The following is a 21076-nucleotide window of genomic DNA, read 5'->3' as shown; positions in this document are numbered from 1 at the left end:
TTTTCCCTGATCTCTCTCCTCAGACAGGAAGTGGTCCTCCTCTCTTCCGTGTCGCCTTGTTTTTTTTCTCTCCTCATGCATCGTGTCCTTGTACTGGGACTCGGGTGGGGTGACTCTGATCTCTATCTCTCGGTGCCTCGGTGTATCTGGTGTCCTTCCCCCCCGCCCTCTCCCCTCCCAAACACACACACACTCCCTCCCTCACCTTTCCCCACCTGTTGGCCCGCTGTGGGTGTGTTTTGCTTGCGTCTGATTCTACTTCAACGCCGCAGCCCTCCCTCAGTTCGCTGAGCGGCGCCGCGCCGCACGTCCCTGCAGAGCCTGTCATGTTGGTCCGTCCCGGTTTGAGTCGATGTCCTGTGGTTACTCTGATGGTTGTGAGGCTGGTGTTGTGTCACCGGTCCCCCCCCCCGATGCGCTGACAAGGTGTCGTCGGCTCGACCCTGAATGTCTCTGACCTTTATATTCCGCGGGGCGCTTGATAACGACCGGAAAGCGACGCGTTTCCTCGGGAGCGTAGTCGACGACATACTTATCGTGTACTTTTCGGTGCGGTGAGGGAACTCGTTAATTAGCTTGAGTTGAAGACGGTTAGCGGCGGGGGAAACAGCTAGCCGGGACTTCTCCAGTTCACAAAAACCCACCTTCCAGAACCTCCAATGAACGTCTTATGACTGATTTAGCTTTTTCTGTACATTTCAATGAAGAAACTGTGGATTTATTAAGCGCTACACGCACTAACTATTTCCTGGAAGTAGCCGCCGGGGCCTAAGTAGAGCCGTGACAGCCCTAAAGTCACTTTGGCCACTCAAGGGACAAACCAACAAGACGCGAAGTGTTTTACACTCGTGAGCTGAGCCAAGCTAGCGGTGTCCCCTCTGTGCGCCAAGACGAGCTAATCACAGCTAGCCGCGCTAGCACAGGTATCTTCACATCAAAGTCTGCGTAGGAAGAAGACAAAATGTTGTGGTCTTTTTTTGTTGTTGTTTTTTTATCAGCATGCGTTTTTACTCCCGTCAGCATGCGTGCTGTTCGCCGCTCTGCCAACCCGGAAACGCGTTGTCTCGGTTTCCGAGGTAAATCTGATCGGGGGGGGCGACGTCGACAGCGGCCATGAGAATGCTCAGCTTTCAGTTTTGCGGTAGAAAAGCAGCCCGATGAGAGTGTCGGACTGCTGGGACCCCGGGGGCCACTGCTTGAAGTATTAACCACATGCTCTCTTTCCAGGGGAGACTGAAGAACGCTTCCCACAGCGATGTAAGGACCAAACCCCCTTAAGATCAATCAATGTGTCTTGTCCCTCTCCTTGTCTTCTCCACGTGTCTCCGTCCATCTCCCTCGGCTCGCCAGTCAAACAAACGGTGGAACTATTGATTTTTTTTTCTCGCCCTTTTAAAAAAAATAAAGAGATTTAAACACGATGTTCCTCCGTAGCGCTGTAGGAGTAGCTGCCTACACTCTCAGCTCCACCACGGGTCACACACTCAAGTCTGCATGCAGCAGAAACGCACCACAAAAGGACGAGGAGGTCAACCGACCAAGCTTAATTTCACTTCAAAAACACTAAGCTGTTATGTTATGTTATGTTAGCTGACGGTAGGAATGGCCCAGTGAGTCCAAATGAGCTCCACAAGCCGCATGAGGCAGAGGAAGGGATTTTTTTTTTTTTTTTGGACCTGGATTATTGCACATCATGGCTGCAGAAATGCGCTCGTAGGCCCGAGAATATTCAGTTGCACACACCAGAGTAATGCATTAGACGACCAATAGACACCTGCGTTCACCCCACTGTAACCGCATAGCTGCTGTGTGTGTGTGTGTGTGTGTGTGTGTCCATGTGTGTGCACGGGTGTGACTCCTTTCTCGCCCCCACTACGAGCTGAGCCGTGTGTGTGTGTGTGTGTGTGTGTGTGTGTGTGTGTTAGGATTTGTGCAACGGCGTGTACTATCCTGAAATTAATGAAAATGTTTTAAATTGTTGTAAAAAGATAAGTGTGATAACAGCAGTTAAAGGAAAAAAGCACCTTGATATCTGTTAAGCGGCTCAGAGTGGCTGAATGTGTGTGTGTCAGAATCTGTCCTCTGTGTGACAATAAGTCCCCCCCCCCCCCCCCCTCCCTGCATTGTCCCCGTAATAACAGCTGTCCTCTACCTGTCCCGCTATCTCTTTTCCAGGGCACTCAGCTCATCTTCAATGCCGCCAAGGAGCTGGGACAGCTGTCCAAGCTGAAGGTACGACGCGTCGTTCGGGCTTGAATCTCTAGTTGCGTGGGGCGAAGAACGAGGCCCGGTCCTCTGAGCGGACGCGTAGTCACCGTGGTGCTTTTGTCACTGTCGTCGGCAGGAGCACATGGTTCGAGAGGAGGCCAAGGCGCTCAGCCCCAAGCAGTGTGCCGTGATAGAGCTCGCCCTGGACACCATCAAGGTACAAAGTCATCTTTGCAGTCCAGATGCTGTTTTGGTGTATGATTGTTCAGCCTTTTTAAGCACGGCTAAAGTTAAAGAACTTCATTTAGAGTATTATTTTTTTCTACGCTTACTATTACAAGGTAAAGGATACCAAAAAAAAAGAATAAAAGAAAACCCTGCTGTGGCTGTTTCAATTAGATGCAAATAAAATCAGTGGTGACCATGGCAACCAGACCTCCAGGTGAGAGCATGTTCCCTTTCTGGAGGTGTTTTTCCCTTTAAAAATACTGGACCAGAGACGTAATCATTCTTTAAAAAGACAGGAAGAGCATGAAAAAAGGTTCTATAGTTAACACCCTTTACGCTGATTTATAAGTGTCCTCTACCTTTTGAATGGTTTTGAAAAAAGGTGAATAAGACGTGTTTAAAATGGATATTTTCCAAAAGCATCACGTTTAAGATAACTCGAAGGGCGCAGAAATGAATCGGGATGTAGAACTGAAGAGAGGGAGTGTGAGATTATGTCTATTTTTAATTCATGCAAACCATTGGTGATTTTTAAAGAGACAGAAACCACCATCACTTTTAAAGATGGCAAGGTTTAACATTTTGAAATCAGGCTGCAACTAACAAATAATCCACAACTTTTTTTTTTAATGAATCATTTGAATATAAAACATCCATCACATTTTCCTTTAGCCTATAAAATGTCTGCAAGTTTTTCATTTAGTAAAATAAGAGCTTACTGTTATTCATACCTTTTTTTTTTTTTTCCTTAAAAAATGTGTTTCAGCTGGAAGTAACTTGACTTTTTGCCTCTGTGTTCCAGCAATATTTCCATGCCGGTGGCGTAGGTCTGAAGAAAACCTTCCTGGAGAAGAGCCCCGACCTGCTGTCTCTGCACTACGCCCTGTCCCTCTACACGCAGGCCACGGACAAACTCATTCGCACTTTTGTCCAGTCACAGAATGCACAGGGTAAGTCTTCTTTTTCTTCTTTTTGTGGAGCAGGAAGTCGAAGGCTGTGGTTGCACACCGTATTTTCTTAAATTCGGAGTCCCCCTGGTGGCCAGCCTCGAGAAACACGCAGACTATTATTTACGTGATCAGACAGCTATTTACAAAAAAATGGCAACCCCCCCATCCTACGGTCAGATGGCTTCATAACAGCCCCCCTCCCCCCCCCCCTCCGGGCGCCGCTGGTGGAAGTTGCCACGCCTGTTTAAAATTGAATTAACGGAAACGCCACGTTGTCAAGGTTTCCCAGCGGATCGGAAGAGTCATAACAAGCTGTTTTGATTCAAACCCCCCCCGTGTGTCTATCAGGATCTCTCCCGTCTTTAGGCAGCTACCGGACGTCTAAACGTAGGTCTGTTTTTTTGTTCTCTGCAAAACCTCACATTTCTACGTGTTTCTCTTTTTTTTTTTTTCTCTCTGTCCACTTCCATCCTTCTGCCCTTCTGCCCCGTCCGGGGGGGGCCAGTGTTCGGCGGGAAGGGGGTGAGGTTCACCACTAGTGAGGATGTTTGCCCGGAAAAGGGTATGTGGCACCCAGGCTCAGGGCCTGAGGCATCCAGGAGTACCAGAGAGCACTCCGGATCAAAGCCCAAATCCCTGCACCCTGCACCCCCCCCCCCCATGTGCATCCCAAAGCTCCCCTTGCCTGTTCGAACTCATCCCAACAGACAAAGACAATGCACAGATATTTTTCTATCTCTGCCTTTTTGCATATACGCCCACCGCAACTATGAGACCGTTATGCATTCATGCATGTGACGTCCACACTGGTGTGTGTGTGTCTGTGTGTGTGTGTGTGTGCGGCGCTGGATACATACGCTGTGGACCGTTATGTATGAGCACACATTAGAAGCATGATGTGCTGACATCAGACTAGACAAATTGGAATGCATCAAAGTGTGGAGGAGTCCTGATCCAGCATGACGTCACCCAGAGAAGCCCGAGGCGTGTGTGTGTGTGTGTGTGTGTGTGTGTGTGTGTGCGGGCGAGAGGAGCCAACGTGACTGAGTGTCTTTTTAAGGTCTATGAAGCAGAAGCACAGTGTGTCGGTGCATCGTCTGTGTCCAGCGAGAGGACGACGGGGAGGAAATCCCCCCCCTCACCCCCCCCCCACCTCCCTCCCACCCACACTCTCTCAAGAAAAAAAAAACTAGAGGGATGATGGGATGGCTGTTCAGTTTTTGTCTGGGAGGGTCCTCGCCTGCTCTGTCATCACGCATAAAGACAGACACGGACTCATTCAAATGACTCCCATGTGAGGACACCACCCCCCCCCCCCCACCCCCATCCATCCCCCCCCCTCCACAGTTTGAGCCAATGGGAAACTGCCCCTCGCGTCATGTGGTCTGATTTCTGTCACTCTCGATTAGTTTCCAGAGATGTGACTCTTGCTCCCAAGCCCTTACACACGATGACATCATTCGATGCACAGCTTTGATTTTCTTTTACTTTGAAAAACTATTCCCCCCAAAATGTCCCCATTTTAAATGTCCAGTAGTTGATTTCATGTTTTGCAATTTCAATTTTTTTTGCTATTTTTAAAATCCTTTTAAAAATTTAAGTCATTCCAGGGTTGCGAGTTGCATGTCTGAGCTCCTCCATCTTTGATCACATGACTAATAGAACATAATCCGATTGGATTTAAGGCATTGAGACTGTTTTAAGTTTTTATTCTTACTCTTAAACTTGTCATTTAGACCAATTCCAAATAAGCTAATTCATTTTCTGACTGACTTTTTTGAATCTCTTAATCTTTTAAAAAAAAATGTTATTGCATAACTTGAAATGACCTTGTAGAAGTTTCAAAGACACCAATTTAGACAACCTTTCAAAGGCGTTAAAGGAAACAAAGTAGTGTTTCTTCCGCCAGCTGCTGGACGCTGTAACGAGGATGCAAATTAACCGGATAGTTCATCCCAACGACGTGATTAGAGAAGACGATCCGAGGCCCAGCAGACCCTTATTCTCATGATGACTGTGCTGCTTACATAATGCAGGATATGAGCTGCAAATCCCAATGGAAAGGATCAAAGGTCAAGCTGTTTGGACGCCATTCACACAGAGAGCTTGAGAGATTTTTTTTTGTTTTTTTTAAATGTCTATTCTGGTTTATATTTTCTTTTAAAGAAGCATAGCCTGCGTTTCCTTGGCAACGTCATCCGGCCTCCCGGCCAGCAGCCAAGTTTTGTTTCTCATCTTTTTTTTTTTTTATTGGAAGTCCTCCACAGAGTAGACGAGACCAGATGGGTGGCTGCTGCTCTCGTTTTGGTGCCACGAGGCTCCCCGGAGAGCCGCGGGCCGAGGAACACTCGGCCGCCCCGACTCCCGCGGGACACCTTCAGAACGTGGCCGGCGCTGCCCGACAAAGCGCCGAGACGTTGATTGGGCCACTGGAAACGTGTGTGTCCATCTGTCGGCGCGCACTGAGGAGACCCGGAGGAGACCCGGAGGAGAGACGCGTCGCATCGCGTCCCTCCCAGACAAAAGAGGTCCGGTCCGGTTGGGCGGTCTGGTTCTATTGAACCGAAAGGGATTTAGTTCCTTTTTTAGTTTTAAAATGCAAACAATTTGAGACGTATGGATCTTAGATCTGAGTTGAGAGAGTCGCCCCCCCCCCCCCCCCCCCCCTCCGCCTTTTTCTTGTCCCTCCTCCAGCCATGCTTGGGTAGAACTCTTTACCAAGGAAATGGGTGTGTCCACCTGTCTGGATCCGTGGGAGCATGTCTTGACCCGATCCACGTCAGGTGACCTTCTCCTACCAGCCGGACAACCTGAGTGGGACACGAACCCCTGTCCTTCGCCGCATCCAAACCGTCGGCGCCCCGTCTCTCCGTCTCTGATGTTTTTTTTAACGGAGGAATTAATCACAGCTGTTTGAGTTGATGTGTTCTGCCTCGTCGTGGTCCTGCACTAGAGGCCCATCTCACGTCCCCCCCCCCCTGGTTCATAGAAGTGAGCGTTGTCCTCTGTGCCTTCGCCCTCAGGCTCTGGCGTGGACGACGCCGTGGGAGAAGTGTCCATCCATGTGGAGATCTTCACTCACCCCAACACCGGAGAGCACAAGGTCACGGTGAAAGGTAAAGGAACAGGCCGTGTGATTAAAAAAAAAAATGTGTAGCTTGTCACATCGTTGGCGGAAAAGGTCATCGTATAACGTCATGAATAAAACTACATTGTAAAATTAACAGTAATAGTATAGAAAAATGTCACATTAAAGAATGCCATGGTAGATTTCGATGAAAATAGTCATAGTACTACATAACATTTTATTGAAAAGTAATTGTATAGTCATGTTTATAGGATGCCATAGAAATGCTAAAAATATCAAAATAAACAAAATGTTAACATACAGTATAAAGTATATATGAATGCTGTTTAAAAAAAGTCATAGTAAATTACTTCAAAAAAAAATATAATACTATATAGTGTGTCGTAAAAATGTGATATTTTAGTATATCATAAAAATAAAATGTAATTAAAGTGCCATTGTGAAGATGGTCAAAAAGTCTTAAAAGCAATTGTATAGTATGTCAAAATAATTAATAAAACAAGTCATTGATAAAAAAAAATTCACATAGTATGCCATAGTAATAGTTAACATAGTCAGAAATAATACAACGGTATGAAATGCCATTAATGTGTCTTTAATATTGTTGCCATATAATATCTTACATTCCCTGCAAGACAGTATTTTGCTTCTCCTAAATTTCTATTCGATTCTACATTTTCTCACACATTTCCTCCACATGAATCTCTCTCTCACACACACACCTTCCCACTCTCTCCCCCTCCATCTCCATCTCTCTGTGTGTCTCAGTTGTGGCGGCCAACGACCTGAGGTGGCAGACGCAGGGAATATTCCGGCCCTTCGTGGAGGTCTTCATCATCGGCCCCCACCTCAGCGACAAGAAGAGGAAGTACGCCACCAAGTCCAAGAACAACAGCTGGGCTCCCAAATACAACGAAACCTTCACTTTGTGAGTAACGGCGCTGCTCTGTTCCCGGGGTTTAGGTGGTAGGGAAGGGAACGTCTTAACGCCCCCCCCCCCACCCCCCCCCCCCTGTCGTCCCCCCCCGCAGCACCCTGAGCAGCGAGGCGGCTCCCGAGTGCTACGAGCTGCAGGTGTGCGTCAAGGACTACTGCTTTGCGCGGGAGGACCGCACCGTGGGCATGGCGGTCCTGCAGATGAGGGACATGGCGTCCAAGGGCAGCGCGGCCTGCTGGCTGCCGCTGGGCAAGCGGATCCACATGGACGAGACGGGCCTCACCGTCCTGCGCATCCTGTCGCAGCGCAACAACGACGACGTGGCCAAGGAGTTCGTCAAGCTCAAGTCTGACCAGCGCTCGGCGGAGGAGGGCCGCAGCTAGAAAAGAAAAAGAAGAAACCCCCCCCCCCCCCCCGCGGTGTGTTTGTTGTTCCTCGTGATGAACGTGCACACGTACGCACCGCGATGATTACGTAGTAGCCTCCTAGCTTCCCGTCTAAGGAAGGGACGACGAGACCGGGTGGGGGAGAACTAAGCACTATCAAATTATATTTATATTTAAATGACTGTAAACCGTTGGCAGGTCAAATATACGAAGGGCGCATTATTGGATGGACGTGTGGTCTTTGAGAGATTGTCCTCGTCCGTCTCTATCTGTCCGTCTACCCTGCAAACAGAGCACACTGCCTGACACCCTTACTGCCTTCTGTCTCGTTGACCTGTGTGTGTGTCTGTGTGTGTGTGTGTGTGTGTGTGTGTGTGTGTGTGTGTGTGTGTGTGTGTCCCATGTAGCGACGCCCCCCCCCCCCCCCCACCGAGTCGTGTTCTGTGTGTGTGTGAGAGAGTGAATGTCGATGCATAATGTGTGTTTTCCGAGGTGTTCTAATGTAGCCGCCCCTCGTTGCCCCGTTAATGTAAATCACAGGAAGCCATCACGAGGGACGCCACACTTGGGGGGGGGGGATTTTCAAAGTGTCTTTTACTCCGGGGGAGGGGAGGGGGGGGGGGGGCGTCCTGTATCTCATGATGTCCGTGTTACTGTAAACATTCCTGGCCGCGTGAGAGGAAGAAAAACTGCCACTTCCTTTTCTCAAAAGAAACAATCTGCCATATCAAAAAAAAAAAAAAAAAGTCTCTTTTGCCAAAAGCGTCTCTTCGGTATCCAGGGGCCGGACTTAAAGAGGGGCCCTCAGCTTGGTGGAGGGTGACGAATCACAGGGCTTTTAAACACGTTAATACTTTTTTGGGGGAAAAACGAATCACGGAGTTGATTTCATGTGGAATTAAATGTGATCGCTGCCTGTCCAGCATGTTGATTCTACTCAGATGTTCTTTATGGAAAGGTTGTTTAGTTTATTGATCCATAAGAGGTTTGCACGTTTGGAGAAAAGGGTGTTTTTTTTTTTTTTTTTCCTTTCTATTTCTACCTCTTTTCCCTGAGAAGCACCTGATCTTAAATCAACCGTTTAACAGCCCCCCCCCCCTCCCTCCCCCTTTTTTGAACAAGGTGTAGGAACTGATCTCTATGCATCTAATCTATAAAAACCTTTGTGGATGAGTCGTCTTCTAATGTTTACATCGTGGATTCTTCTTACTATATCAGCACAAGTGTTTATCGTAAGGGACCAAATATCGGGGACTGGAATCTTGTTTTTTTTGTTGTTTTTTTTGTGAAGCTTCTCGGCGTCGGTGGCCCTTGTAAAAAAAAAGCTTGGATGTAACGAACACACGTCAGCCTAAATGTGAGGTGAAGTTTGCTGCTCTTTTGTAGACTTGGATATTTGCTCTGAGGGGGGGGGGGGGGGGGGGGGGGGGTTAGTTATGTGTATCTGGAGATGTAGCTTATTATTGGAAGGTTTAGGGGGGCCGTGTACTCACCGGAGAACGACGACATGGACTTGGTGCGAAGCCGATCGTTTCACAGGCTTGATTAAAAAAAAAGGGGGGGGGGGGGGGGGGAACTTCCCTCCCGAATGAGGTCAATCCAAACACCTCGTCACTCTCTGGTGGCTACAAAGCATTTATTAACAGGTCGATTAGCTGGGAAATGCCACGAAAAATAACCTTTTATTTATTTATTGCTGTTGACAATGACACGGCGTCGTCGTCCTCCTTTCGGAGTCTGGGTTGAGATCGATATGTAGAAGCACAATGAAAAGCACAGCGTGACGTGATCCGTCCAGCTGAGCGGGCCACGCGGACCCCCACGGGCCTGTACTTCCAAGAAAAAGGTGCATGATGGGACCAATAAAACAAAACGAAAAAAAACGTATTGTGCCAGCACGGATAACTATTTGATGTTAATTGCCAATTGATGTCTCCTTTTATTTTGATATTTTGTTTTCTATTTTTGAAATGTTTGTGAATATATAAATATGTATTACTGATGATGTGTAGTGGTACAAAGTACTCGCATGAGTTTTTTTTTTTTTTTTATACACAAGATGTTTCTAATTTTTGGGTTTTTTAAATTCTGGTTGTTCTTGGGGGGGGGGTCGAAGTGACTGCAGTCTCATTGTGTTTCTGCTTCCAATAAAAATATGAAGGAATAAAATCCTCTCCTTTGTTTCTTATTCGTCGCTTCACTAATAATCAACTGCTCCATTGAAGAGTTTCTCATCAACATGAATGAATGAATCACAGGTTCACGTCTCGCTCAGGCTCTGCGGAGGAAGGAGATCTTGAGGGAGTCCGGGATGACCAGCTGCTCGGCATGGAGGACGGGGGGAGGCGAGTAGGGGAACGTGACAGGAAACACCCGCCTCACGTCCATGAGCAGCTGGGGGGTCAGACCCTCGGAGCGGCCTTTGAGAAGCCCCTGGAAAAGAGCAACGACAGAGGCAATAGACACACTTCTTTGTAAATTGTGCACAGGGAAGGTGGCGCGGCACCTGGACGGTCCGGATGAAATTCAGGGAGACCCTTTCCTCGAGGTCACTCTGGGGAGTGTAGAGGGTCAGAATCTTCACGATCTGTCCGGACGAAAATAGAGGCCTGCGTCAAGTTATGCACGAATCAACTGCACGACAAAGTGTCTTGTCCATAGATATATTTAGATCTATACATCTATCTATATATAATGTGATAAGTGTACTTTTTAAATAACCATAACTCGCTCAATTGTCAACCCATTTTTAAACGGTTTGGTTTGTTATAAACATCACGTTGTAGTTAGGACACTGCATACATGCTATAAATAATTAAGCATGTTCTAAAAAAAAATAGAATAATGTTCCAAAATAGGTGCAAGATTTCCTTTTACAAATCAAGAAATGCTGCATGTTGAAAGGTGTATTTATGACACTGCAGTCTTAGTTAAACATGGGTTTTCATACAAAAATAAAATTAAACAGAACATTATTCCACACTATGCAATGTCATACATCTCTTTAACGTTCATGTCTAACGTTTATACCATACCAAACCGTTTAAAAATCGGTGGAAAATTGAGCAAGTTATTATTATTTAAAGTACATGTACCAGTACCAACACAATGTTATGGGTGAGCGAGCTGACTGTACCAAGATGGCCGCCGCGTGCGGACGTTCTATACTGTAAGACATATGTATATATCTACGGTGTTGACTCCCAGCAGGATGCCGGTGGAGACCCACCTGCTGGCTGGACAGGGCGGTGCAGGTCTGAACGAGGGCCTGCGCGTCGCCATCGGTCTTTTTGCCGGCCTGCAGCAGCTGGACCGCCTGGATGAGGTGCTCCAGCGCGGCCACAGCGCCCCCTGCCCGCAGGCCTCGGCGCCGCAGCCACTCCTCCAGGAGGCTCACGTTGTAGCTGTAGTGAAACGAGAACGAGTGGGGCGATCATTAAACAGTCATTAGTCACAGATTAAACCTCCAGTGGGTTGACCATATTTTATGTTATTTACTTAAATTTTCCCCAAACACACCTGATATGAAATGTTGCATAAATGTGCATATTTCTACCGTATTTGCATGCCGCGGCTCCAGCAGCACATGTCCTTCCTCAGCAGGAGGCTGTTGAACGCGGAGGCGGAGATGAGGTAGGTGAGCTGGCCGAAGGCCTGCTCCATCAGCGTCGGGGGCAGATCCTGGCGGGACAAAGCGGCGTGAAGGGCCCCCAGCTCCCTCAGCAACGCCGACATCGCCTGGCCGTCGCCCCCCGCCGGCCTGGGGTCGGAACCCGCCCGCTTCCTGGACGGTGCCGGCTTCCCCGCCGAGCCGGACAGACCTGCGATGGTCTCGCTCTCCAACAGAGCGGGTACTGAGGGAGAGAGGGAGCGTGAGGTAAGATCGGGGGGAGGGGGGGGGGGGGGGCATTAATGGCATCAGTGTTGTCTCAATCCCAGTGGTACCTATGACGTTTTGCAGACGTTTCTCGGTGATGGAGAGGAGCTGCTGGTAGGCCTGGATACAGAGGTCACTCAGGGCGCGGACCACGTCTCCGGGGTCGGATGCCAACGGAACCACTTCGTCCGGGTCGAGGGGCTGAAAGGCAACCGACCCACTTTGAAGCATCGATGTACATCAACGCCCTGTTTTAGTCTATGTCTGCGGTTCTGTTGCCAATAAAGTGTAATAAAGTGCACGCTACCTGCTTTGGGGAATGCTGGGTCAAGAGGTCGTGCAGCAGACAGGCGTTTTTCAGCCACAAAGCGGTCATGTCTACATCACTACTGTGTTTCTGCAGGGACGAATAAAAGGTTCAATTGTCACTTGGGGATGAAATAATACATCCCTGCTGTCATGTGTCAGCGGTGTTTTTGTATTTATATTTTTTTTTTGGGCCGAGGAGACTCAGGACTCCGGTTACCTTGAGAGCCGCCTTCACGGCGGTGACGGCGGCGCCGCAGAGCGCGCGGGCGCGCGCCTGATCGCCGCTGCGGTCGGCCTGGCGAACGCACAGGAAGAGCACGCTGGCGGGCAGGCCGGGGGGCAGAGGCAGGGCGCCGTCTGCACGGAGGTCTGCACCGCGGACACAGAGCGGCAACGGCACAGTGAACATGGCCAGCTCGTGTGTGTGTGTGTGTGTGTGTGTGTGATCTCTCTCTGCCACCATAAGAAAGGCTTCGTACTACTTCTACCTCTCGGTGTTATTCATTCGAGTGACTTTTCATTCATTTTTAATCTCGTGCTGCTCTGTGAAGAACTGCGTGGCTGATTCCTTTCAGATATTCTGTCTTCCGGGTCAAAGGTCAAAGGGCTTGCATCCTAGCTTAATTTTCTGCTCTGATTTAGTGTCTCACCTGTGACGAGGTTCTTGAGGAGCTTGGCCTCGTCTCTCTTTCTACATTCCAGCAGGCCGCTGACGGACGGGGTGGGCCAGGAGGACGTCTCCGGGTTGACCACTGATGGGAGCACAAACACAAAAACAGTGAATGGTTAATGGTCAAAATAGCTTTCTGATCTTGACCTCTATTCTTCTTAACCTGCTGAGTGGAAAAAGTCAATGGATGGAACCCCATTATATTTCTCTAGTAATACGTTTTTAATTATCGGCTTTAAGGGATCAACACACATCAATGATCCAGATAGAACAGAATACTATTGTGTAAGTATATATATATATATTTAAACTATTCTGAAGGTAAACAGCAAACCAAAAGCTCTGACTCGTCCCGATGAAATCTCACCTTGTGCCACGACTCGTCTGAGTGAGACGGTGCTCCTGAGCTCCTTCAGCTCCCTCCTCAACCTGACACACTCGTGCTCCCTGGCCTCCAGTAGCGCCTGCGCCTCCTTTAAAAAACACACACACACACACACTCACATTTCGCCTCCGCAGCTTACAGCAAACTCCACGGACTGCGGAGCGACGGCGTTCCCGAAGGAGAGGGATCAAGGGCAGATGAACCAAACGCCCCCCCCAGGACCCTTTGTGCTTCCTGCGCCACGGATGGCGGCCTCCGTCAGCTGGTACCTGCTGCTGGGCGGCGGGGCTGGAAGCAGCGGCCGCCTGACCGAGCTGGACCCGGAGAGCCTCCAGCTCCTCCTCCCTCTGACCGCACTGCTCCCTTAGCTGGCTCTCCAGAAACCTGCAGCCGGGGGGGGGGGAGCGTCAGCGTCAGCCTCGCGGCAATCCCCCCCCCGCCCTCGCTGTAAATCATCGGCGCCACACCGACCGACCTGTTAGCCACTCGCACGGCGTCGTAAGCGTGCGCCAGGTCCTCTGTGCTCATCCTCGCGTCTCTGGCCATGTCCATCGCCTCCATCAACTGGTCCTGTGGACGCAAACGTGCACACAGACCTTTTCTTTTTTTTTTATGTTCACCCCCACTCCCCCCATTACCCGAACCCGAAAGGCTTCACATCACATTCCTCACCATCGGCGTTTCGGTGGGGGACGTCACGCTGACCCGGCGGACCTCCTCCGGGTCGGGGAGGGCAGGCGGGAAGGGGGCCAGCGGGCCGGGGGACAGGGGAGACAGCAGGGTGGGGGAGGGAGGCTCCAAGCTCAGACTGCAGGTGGAGTCCGTCCTTCTGTGGCCCGCGGTGCGCTGTGGGGGGGGGGGGGGGGAGGAAAAACAAATAAATAAATAAAAGGCCCTCAGCGACCAAGATGAGAGTGTCGGTCCACAAATAGAACCCGTCCAAAAGAGTGTGTGTGTGTGTGTGTGTGGACCTCGGTGAGCAGACTCATCTCCCTGAGGTTGTCGTATCTTTGCTCCAGTCTGGTGAACTCTCTCAGGAGGCCCTGGTACTTTCTCCTCTCCTCGTCCAACTCCGTCCTCAGAGCCGCACTCTCCTGAGTCACAGCCTGCCGCACGCACTCTGCGCGCGCGCGCGCGCACACACACACACACACACACACACACACACACACACGGAAAGTAAAAAACAAACCAAGCATTTAACCAGCATCTGCATGATGCTGAAGAACCCACCTTCTTGTGATTTTTCCTGTTCAAACAAGCGAGTGGAGAGATCCTCTCTCTCGCTGTAGAGACTCTCCCTTTCTCTCTGCAGGACTTGCAACTCCTCAAAAAGTACCGAGAGAACGAGAATGAACAAACCTGCGGGACTTCAAGATGAACCTGCGGGCGCCAGGTCCGCGGCGACAGCGCCCACGGCGAGATGCCCGTCGGGTCGACCTACTTGTGTGAGTTGAAGGATCTCCTGGGCAGCTTTCTCCTCCGCTCTCCTCCTTTCCTCCTCCACCTCCTCCTTCTCCTTCTCGCTGACGACGGCGCGGTGCCGAGGCTTCTCCTGTTCCTGGCACCCAAGCTTCTCCCTCAAAGCCGCCAGCTCGGCGCCGGCGGCCTGTCGCTCGGCGCGCAGCGTCTCTTTCAGCGCCGCGACCTCCCTGGCCTGAAGGCGCAACCGGAGGATTAAAAAAAAAAAAAAAAACACGACTCCTCGAACACATCTTAGGGCCACGTGACCCGGATCACACTCCCTGTCGCCCACCTCCTGGTCCGCCCTGAGCTGCAGCTGCATCAGCTTGACTTCCATCCCCCTGTTGAGCTCTCGGAACCGCTCCACGGAGCGGGCCTCCGTCTTCAGTCTCCTCAGCGCCCTCCTGGCGGCGCCGCGGCGAGCGCAGCACTGCGCGAAGACCGCCGCCGCGCGCACCCGCCTGTAAGCCCGCCGGGCCAGCCACGCGCGCACCGCCGCCTGGAGCGACACGGCGGCCCGCTCCGCCACCAGCTTGATAGGGGAGGGGGGTAAAAATCATGAAAAATGTCATTTAAAGCAGCATTCGAAAGCCGGCCGGTGGAGTTTTGAGGGAAAAAAAATTCTGACCCGTCTGTATCTGAAGCGTGCCAACGCGCCCCTGGTGAAGGCCTGGATGGTGACGGCGGCCTGTCGGATCATGAGGAACATCTGCCGGACCAGCACCATGCGCAGAGTCTTCTGGATCACTAAGGCAGCCTTGGTGTAGCGCAGCGTCGACGCAAGTCTGCAGCCAAATGACAGAAATGTTTGATTAAAAAAAAAAAAAAAGCAATTTTAGAGTTTAGAGTCAACAATTCCTCCTCCTCCTCCTCCTCCTCCTCCTCCTCCTCCTCCTCCTCCTCCTCCTCCTCCTCCTCCTCCTCCTCCTCCTCCTCCTCCTCCTCCTCCTCCTCCTCCTCCTCCTCCTCCTCCTCCTCCTCCTCCTCCTCCTCCTCCTCCTCCTCCTCCTCCTCCTCCTCCTCCTCCTCCTCCTCACCGCCGGGCCGCGGCTCCTCTGCAGTATCTCTGGATGGCGACAGTCGCCCGGCGGACCCTGGAGTGCGCGACCCTCGCCAGCCACCCTCTGACCCGGCTCTGGATGACCACGGAGGCCGCGCGCAGCCTCTCGCCTCTCAGCCGCTCCAGGAGAGCCACCTGCCCGGCGCGGAAGAACACCTTGGTCTTCCCGAAGCAGTACTGGTCCGGGTCCCCGATGAGCCGGGGCAGCGCTCGTCTGCACGAGGCCCGGGCGTGCTCCCGGCCCGGGAGGCCCCCGAGCAGGAGGCGGTACCTGCTGAAGAACTCCTCGTACGTCCACCTGGGCTCAAAGAAAAATGGCGTCACATAACGTCTTGGAAACCTGAGGTCTCGCACGGGGGAGCGAGGAGAAAGTGGAGGCAGCGGAGCGCCGCACCTGGACGGAAAACCTGCCGCGCTGATGCGGATCGTCTCCAGCACGCCGCAAGCCCTCAGCTGCTGGACTGTCCTCCTGGGGTCAAACCTAACAAAAAGCACAGCGTTCAGGAACGAGGCGCAACGCTTCGAGGCCAAAGAGAGGCGCGGGGGGGGGGGGGGGGGGGGGGGGGGCGAGCGTACGTGAAGGCTGCTTTGAGGTCGTTGGGTTTAATGCAGCGGACGTAGTGCGGGCTGGTGGCGTTCAGGGCGTCCATCAGCATCTGCAGGGACCGACGGAACTGGCGTGGGGGTTGGGGGCAGAGGCGCAGCGTTAAAAGACAGGGGGCCCCTTCGAGGCGCCCGGCGAGGTTCAAAGGTCGAGAGACAGAGAGAGAGAGCGAGAGAGAGCTCACCTGGAAGCCCACGGTCAGCTTGTGCTCCCTGGGGGCTCGTTTCCCCGGACGAACGCTTCCGTCGGCCACAGAGGAGGCGTCGCCCTGCGGCTGGAACAACTCGGCCACCAGCTCCGACTGAGGCGCGCACACACACACACACACACAATCAGCGCTCCGGTGGAGACTACATGAGATGCCATTTGTTCCGCGTGCCTACCTGACTCGCTCTGAGGATGTTGACGAGCTCCTCAAACACCGTATCTCGATTCTTGGCCAAAAAGCCGTCGCCTTCGTATCGCACCTGATGAAAAGCGGCGGCAAGTTGCAGACACTTGAGATCAGAACTTGAGATCAGGGCCCCGGGGGAAGGGGGGGTGGGGGGGGGGGGGTTCCCGTCGCTCACCGTGTCGGCGAAGTGCACAATGACGAAGGCGCCGTTGAGCACGCGGGGTTTCTGGAAGTGAGGGTGTCGCTTGCTACTCAGGTGTTGATCGCACAGCTTCAGCACCCAGCTCTCGTCTGAGCCTTTGGGCATCTGATGAGGAACACAGAGTAGACGAAAAAACACGTTTAAAAACAGGTGCACTTGATGAAACAGGAAAGAGGCGGGGGGGGGGGGCACTGACCCTGCACTCCTCGTCCAACAGGTCAAACACGCCCAGTTGTCCCTCCAACAGATCGATGCATTGCTGATTGTCACTGAACTCGATCCTGCTCCAGGACAGCTCCTCCCGGACGTACTCCTCCTGCTCCAAGTGGAACACGTGCTGCGAGTATAAGAGAAATAACGCGTTGTCCCACGGAGAGAAGAGGAAGAGAGAGAGAGAGAGAGAGAGAGACCGACCCGCCCTTCATCTTCCAGGGGGGGCGTGGGAGATTGCACACCTGATAGGGCACAATGGATGATTATTATGCTTTTGGAACATCTTATAGAAATTAATCATGTGTAGCTAAGAAGTGGTACAGCATCAGCTGACTAACACAGGATGATGTAATCATGAGCGCGTGCTTGTGAACTCTGCACCCGTTTAGAACAAAGGAAGCCCCCGCCCCCATGTTCCACCCTGTTGTTGATTAGGTGTGAAGGATGTGAATAAAAGGCTGTTGTAAAGGGGAGTTCAGGGGAGTCGACACACCATCTACTGGGCTTCCCCTTTGCAAAGTGAAATATATACGACTTGTCTGTGGTTTATTTTCATCCCTCGGTAAGGTAGCAGAAATACCTATCAACACCCCTGTTCCCTCATTGCCTCCTGATTATGGAGAGGATAAAACTCTGGATTTCCCCTCTCCACAGGACTTTCCTCCCGGGGAGCGACTGCCTCTGGAGGAGACACTTTGGCCCTTACCTTTGTTTAGTTACTCAACTCACACCAATCTTTTCCCTCACCATTTGGATTATGCTTTTTCCCTTTGTTTTGAACCCCAGGGTCCATTGACAAAGAGACCCCACTCACCCTGTTGAATTGCTGTTGCAGTTTTTCGTTCGCATAATTTATGCAGAACTGCTCGAAACTGTTGCGTTCGAAGGTCTCAAACCTGCTCCGAGAGAGAGAGAGAGAGAGACTTATCAAAGCCTCACTTCCACATTGACCTCCATCGACGGTGAACTAAAGCTGGGGTCAGAGGGCCCCCGCTGAAGGCCCCGCGCTCACCCGTAGATGTCTAGGACCCCTATGAAGGACGCGGCCGGCTCGCCGCCGCGGCGCGCCCGCAGGCCGGCGTTGAGCCTGCGGACCGTCCAGCCGAACAGCCGGCCGTAGACGTGCTTGGCCAGCGCGTCCCGGGCCTCTCGGGCCTGCGGGCCGGACACGGGTTTGACCAGCGTCTCTCCCCCGACCGCCAGCCTGCGATGACACAGCCAGTGGGCCACCTGGGGGCCCTCCACGCCCAGCAGCTTGGAGAAGAGCGCCAGAGGTCGGTCGCCCGCCTGGAGGAGGCGTTAAGACGAGGCGGTTAGTTGGGAAATGGTTCTGCGGAGAAACGAACCCCCTTTTTTTCCCCTCACGTCGATGTAACTCCGTTCGGACGTTCTCCCGCTGGCTTGGATGTCCACGTTCCCCAGGTGCAGAACAGCTGACAGGATCCTGAAGAGCTCCATCTGCTGGTCGGGCTGCACGCCTGCAGAGTCAGCGCACGCACACACACACACACACACACACACCAACAGCGCAGGGTTATCTCCATGACCGGATCGGATTCAGCCGCACCGGGCCGGGCGGGGGGGGGGTGCGTTACCCAGGACGGTGAAAGCAGTGCACGTGCGCTCCAGGTCCAGCAGGTCATCGGTTCCAGGAATCTGCATCTCTCCTCCCCGGCTGGTGTAGCGGAAACGCTCGGGTGCATCTGGAGGGGTGGTGGTGGGGGGGGGGGGATCCGCAGCACAGTCACATCGCCGTCGATATATATACACGGAACGTCGGGGTCGGACGTGACCGAGCCTCACCCAGCTTCAGGGCCCTCATTTCCGGCAGGTCTCTGGAGGCACACAGCTGGTAGAAGATGTGGTAGTTCCTCTCCGCTGGCGCCTGAGACACCGAGACAACGGTCACGAAAACACGGGAGGGAGGGTGAGCGAGGGGCTCCCTGACTCTGAAGAGCTCACCTGGAAGACCACCCTAGACTTCTCCAGTAGATACGTCCTCATGTTGGCCCCGATGATGTCCCCTCGCCTGCCAAAGCCGATCTCGATGTACTTCCCGAAGCGGCTGCTGTTGTCGTTGCGAGTGGTTTTAGCATTCCCGATGGACTGTGGGGGGTTAGGGTTAGGGTGTGTGTGTGTTGTAAATGTTAAACCTGTTCAAACCATCCGTTCACCTCCATAATGGGGTTGGAGGCCAGAACTCTCTCCTCCACGCTGGTCTGCTGCGATGCTCCTCCAACCACAGCAAAGTATCGCATGGTGAATTTGGCCGAGACCGTTTTCCCCGAGCCGGACTCCCCACTGATGATGATGGACTGGTTGTTCTCCTCCCTGGACACACACACACACACAGTTTTATTCTTCATCTCACCCCCACAACGTTTCGGCCGCTTTCTTTTATTGTGTAAAAAAAAAAAAAAAAAAAAACACATTTCTCATAGCGTCCGGGTTGACCTCTGACCTGGTCATAGTGCGGTAGGCCTCCTCCGCCACAGAAAAGATGTGGGGTTCCATGTCGGCCGCGTCCTGACCGCTGTAAGCGTCGATCACCTCCTGGCCGTAGATGGGGAGCTGGTCGTAGGGGTTGATCGCCACCAACACGATGCCTGGAGGGACGGGCGAAGACGAGGCTGTGCATATTCACGACTAGGTCATCGCCAATTCGATTTTTTTGAATTTTAGTTTAACTTCAGCGGAAGAGAGAAATCTAAATAAAAGGGTTAAAAATTGTTATGATACAACAACTAAAAAAAGCAAAGCGGGCAATGCCTAAATGGACAGAGTGACTTTTGATTGCATTATAAAATGTTTAATGACATCTTAAACAGGTGGCAGTGGAGGGAGTTGCCTCCCTGTCTCGACCTTTGACCTGTTGTAACGTCGCATCACGAGCTGTGATCACACAGGAGCCGGCTGTTGGTGGCACAAATCCAAAAGACTTCCATCACTAACGTCCTCGACCCCTTTCAGTCGGAACAGAACTTCTCTGTTTGAGTTTGAACGGCTCGAATCGCCCTCGATTTTTTTTATTTTTTTACCGCAGTACGTGTAGATGCTGCTGTAGTCCAGGAACCGAACCCGCAGGTTGTGCAGCACCGCAGGTTCGTGGAGGAAGCTCAGAGCCGTCAGATCGTTCTCCCCCTCCAGGATGTCGGGGTTCCCCAGCGGCGGGAGGTCCGCGGGGGAGCCGACCGGGTACCGGGCCTCCTGCCGGTGGAGAAGTTCTGGTTGTGGGACACTGGAGCGTAGCGTGATGCTAATTTTGGAGCGTTGTCTTTTTTTGGGAGGGGGGAGATAGTAGTGCGTGTCTCACCCTTCCATCGGACAGCTCCAGCAGGAGGTGCTTCTCTGCGGGACTGTAGTCCCGGAGGAGCAGGCCCGACACCCAGACCGCATCGGCGTCAGGAATCCACACACTTGCTCCCTGGTGAGAAAGCAGTTGGATTAATGACTGAAAACAGAGAGCCTGCAGGTGGGAGTCCAGGGAAAGGAGATGTTTTAATGGCACAATATTCTACTTTCTGTCCCGACCCGGTTTAGGAACATGTAGCACATCCTGTCCCCACCCAGGCTACATGTTTGTCACCCATCAGCATAAAAGGCTCCTAAATGGTGTTAAAAATTAACAGCGGTCATCCTGCAGAGCTCAGCCATTACCCGCCTATAACATATAACACCTTGGTCTACAGATGTGTCTAATTTACACAAGAATTCAAATGTGATCACTGCATTCTCAGGTACTGAGCACTACATTTACAGAAATACAGATGGAAAGAAGTTTTGGGATAATTTATCAGATAAAATCTATTTAACTGTGACATTTAACCTAAAGAACAGATGCAAAATGTAGCAAAAGGAAAGTTTGCACACCAGGGAAACATAACATGCACATCACCGTCATTGCTGCAATTCTTTAAATAGAATTCATTTAAATGATCGCTTTCCTTCCTGTGGCCTACATGAACGATTCGAGTTGACGCTTACCTTACTGTAAAGGTCCAGCGATGTCATCTTCAGTACTTTTAAAGACTGCAGTTGAGCCGCTGCGCTCTGCTCCGTGTGCGTCGCACTTTGCCCGGCACACACAGAGGCATGAGGACG

At 51.8% G+C, this 21076-nt stretch overlaps 2 protein-coding genes across 2 annotated transcripts in view; one reads left to right on the top strand and one right to left on the bottom strand.

Moving 5' to 3' along the window:
- Positions 1-7811, top strand: part of unc13a (unc-13 homolog A (C. elegans)) — a 30462-nt gene extending 22651 nt beyond the window's left edge. Inside the window, exons 36-42 of the mRNA XM_062563694.1 lie at positions 2176-2232; positions 2345-2425; positions 3239-3386; positions 3892-3948; positions 6410-6502; positions 7243-7402; positions 7506-7811. Coding sequence (XP_062419678.1) covers positions 2176-2232; positions 2345-2425; positions 3239-3386; positions 3892-3948; positions 6410-6502; positions 7243-7402; positions 7506-7794 — 885 coding nt within the window. The 3' untranslated portion in view covers positions 7795-7811. The remainder of the gene's footprint in view (positions 1-2175; positions 2233-2344; positions 2426-3238; positions 3387-3891; positions 3949-6409; positions 6503-7242; positions 7403-7505) is intronic.
- Positions 7812-9658: 1847 nt separating this feature from the next.
- Positions 9659-20986, bottom strand: si:dkey-110c1.10 (unconventional myosin-Va). Its single transcript, XM_062563512.1, has 35 exons — positions 20960-20986; positions 20289-20399; positions 20014-20182; positions 19437-19581; positions 19150-19306; positions 18938-19081; positions 18779-18860; positions 18571-18678; positions 18341-18453; positions 17988-18262; positions 17790-17871; positions 16959-17099; positions 16736-16867; positions 16550-16633; positions 16351-16467; positions 16139-16236; positions 15957-16043; positions 15540-15860; positions 15131-15287; positions 14795-15034; positions 14483-14695; positions 14189-14365; positions 14010-14132; positions 13711-13884; positions 13514-13608; positions 13308-13422; positions 13021-13126; positions 12634-12735; positions 12201-12352; positions 11982-12071; positions 11743-11875; positions 11354-11651; positions 11027-11201; positions 10304-10384; positions 9659-10230 (listed from the first exon to the last, which is right to left on the bottom strand). The coding sequence occupies exons 1-35, from the start codon at positions 20984-20986 to the stop codon at positions 10069-10071; spliced, it is 4986 nt and encodes a 1661-aa protein (XP_062419496.1). The 3' UTR covers positions 9659-10068.
- Between the last annotated feature and the right edge of the window lie 90 nt (positions 20987-21076).

The sequence above is a fragment of the Pungitius pungitius genome, chromosome 7 (genome assembly GCF_949316345.1).
Source record: "Pungitius pungitius chromosome 7, fPunPun2.1, whole genome shotgun sequence".
In the NCBI taxonomy this organism is placed as follows: domain Eukaryota; kingdom Metazoa; phylum Chordata; class Actinopteri; order Perciformes; family Gasterosteidae; genus Pungitius; species Pungitius pungitius.
The sequence above is the reverse complement of the archived record's forward strand: the minus strand, read 5'-3'. Positions and strand labels throughout refer to the sequence as shown.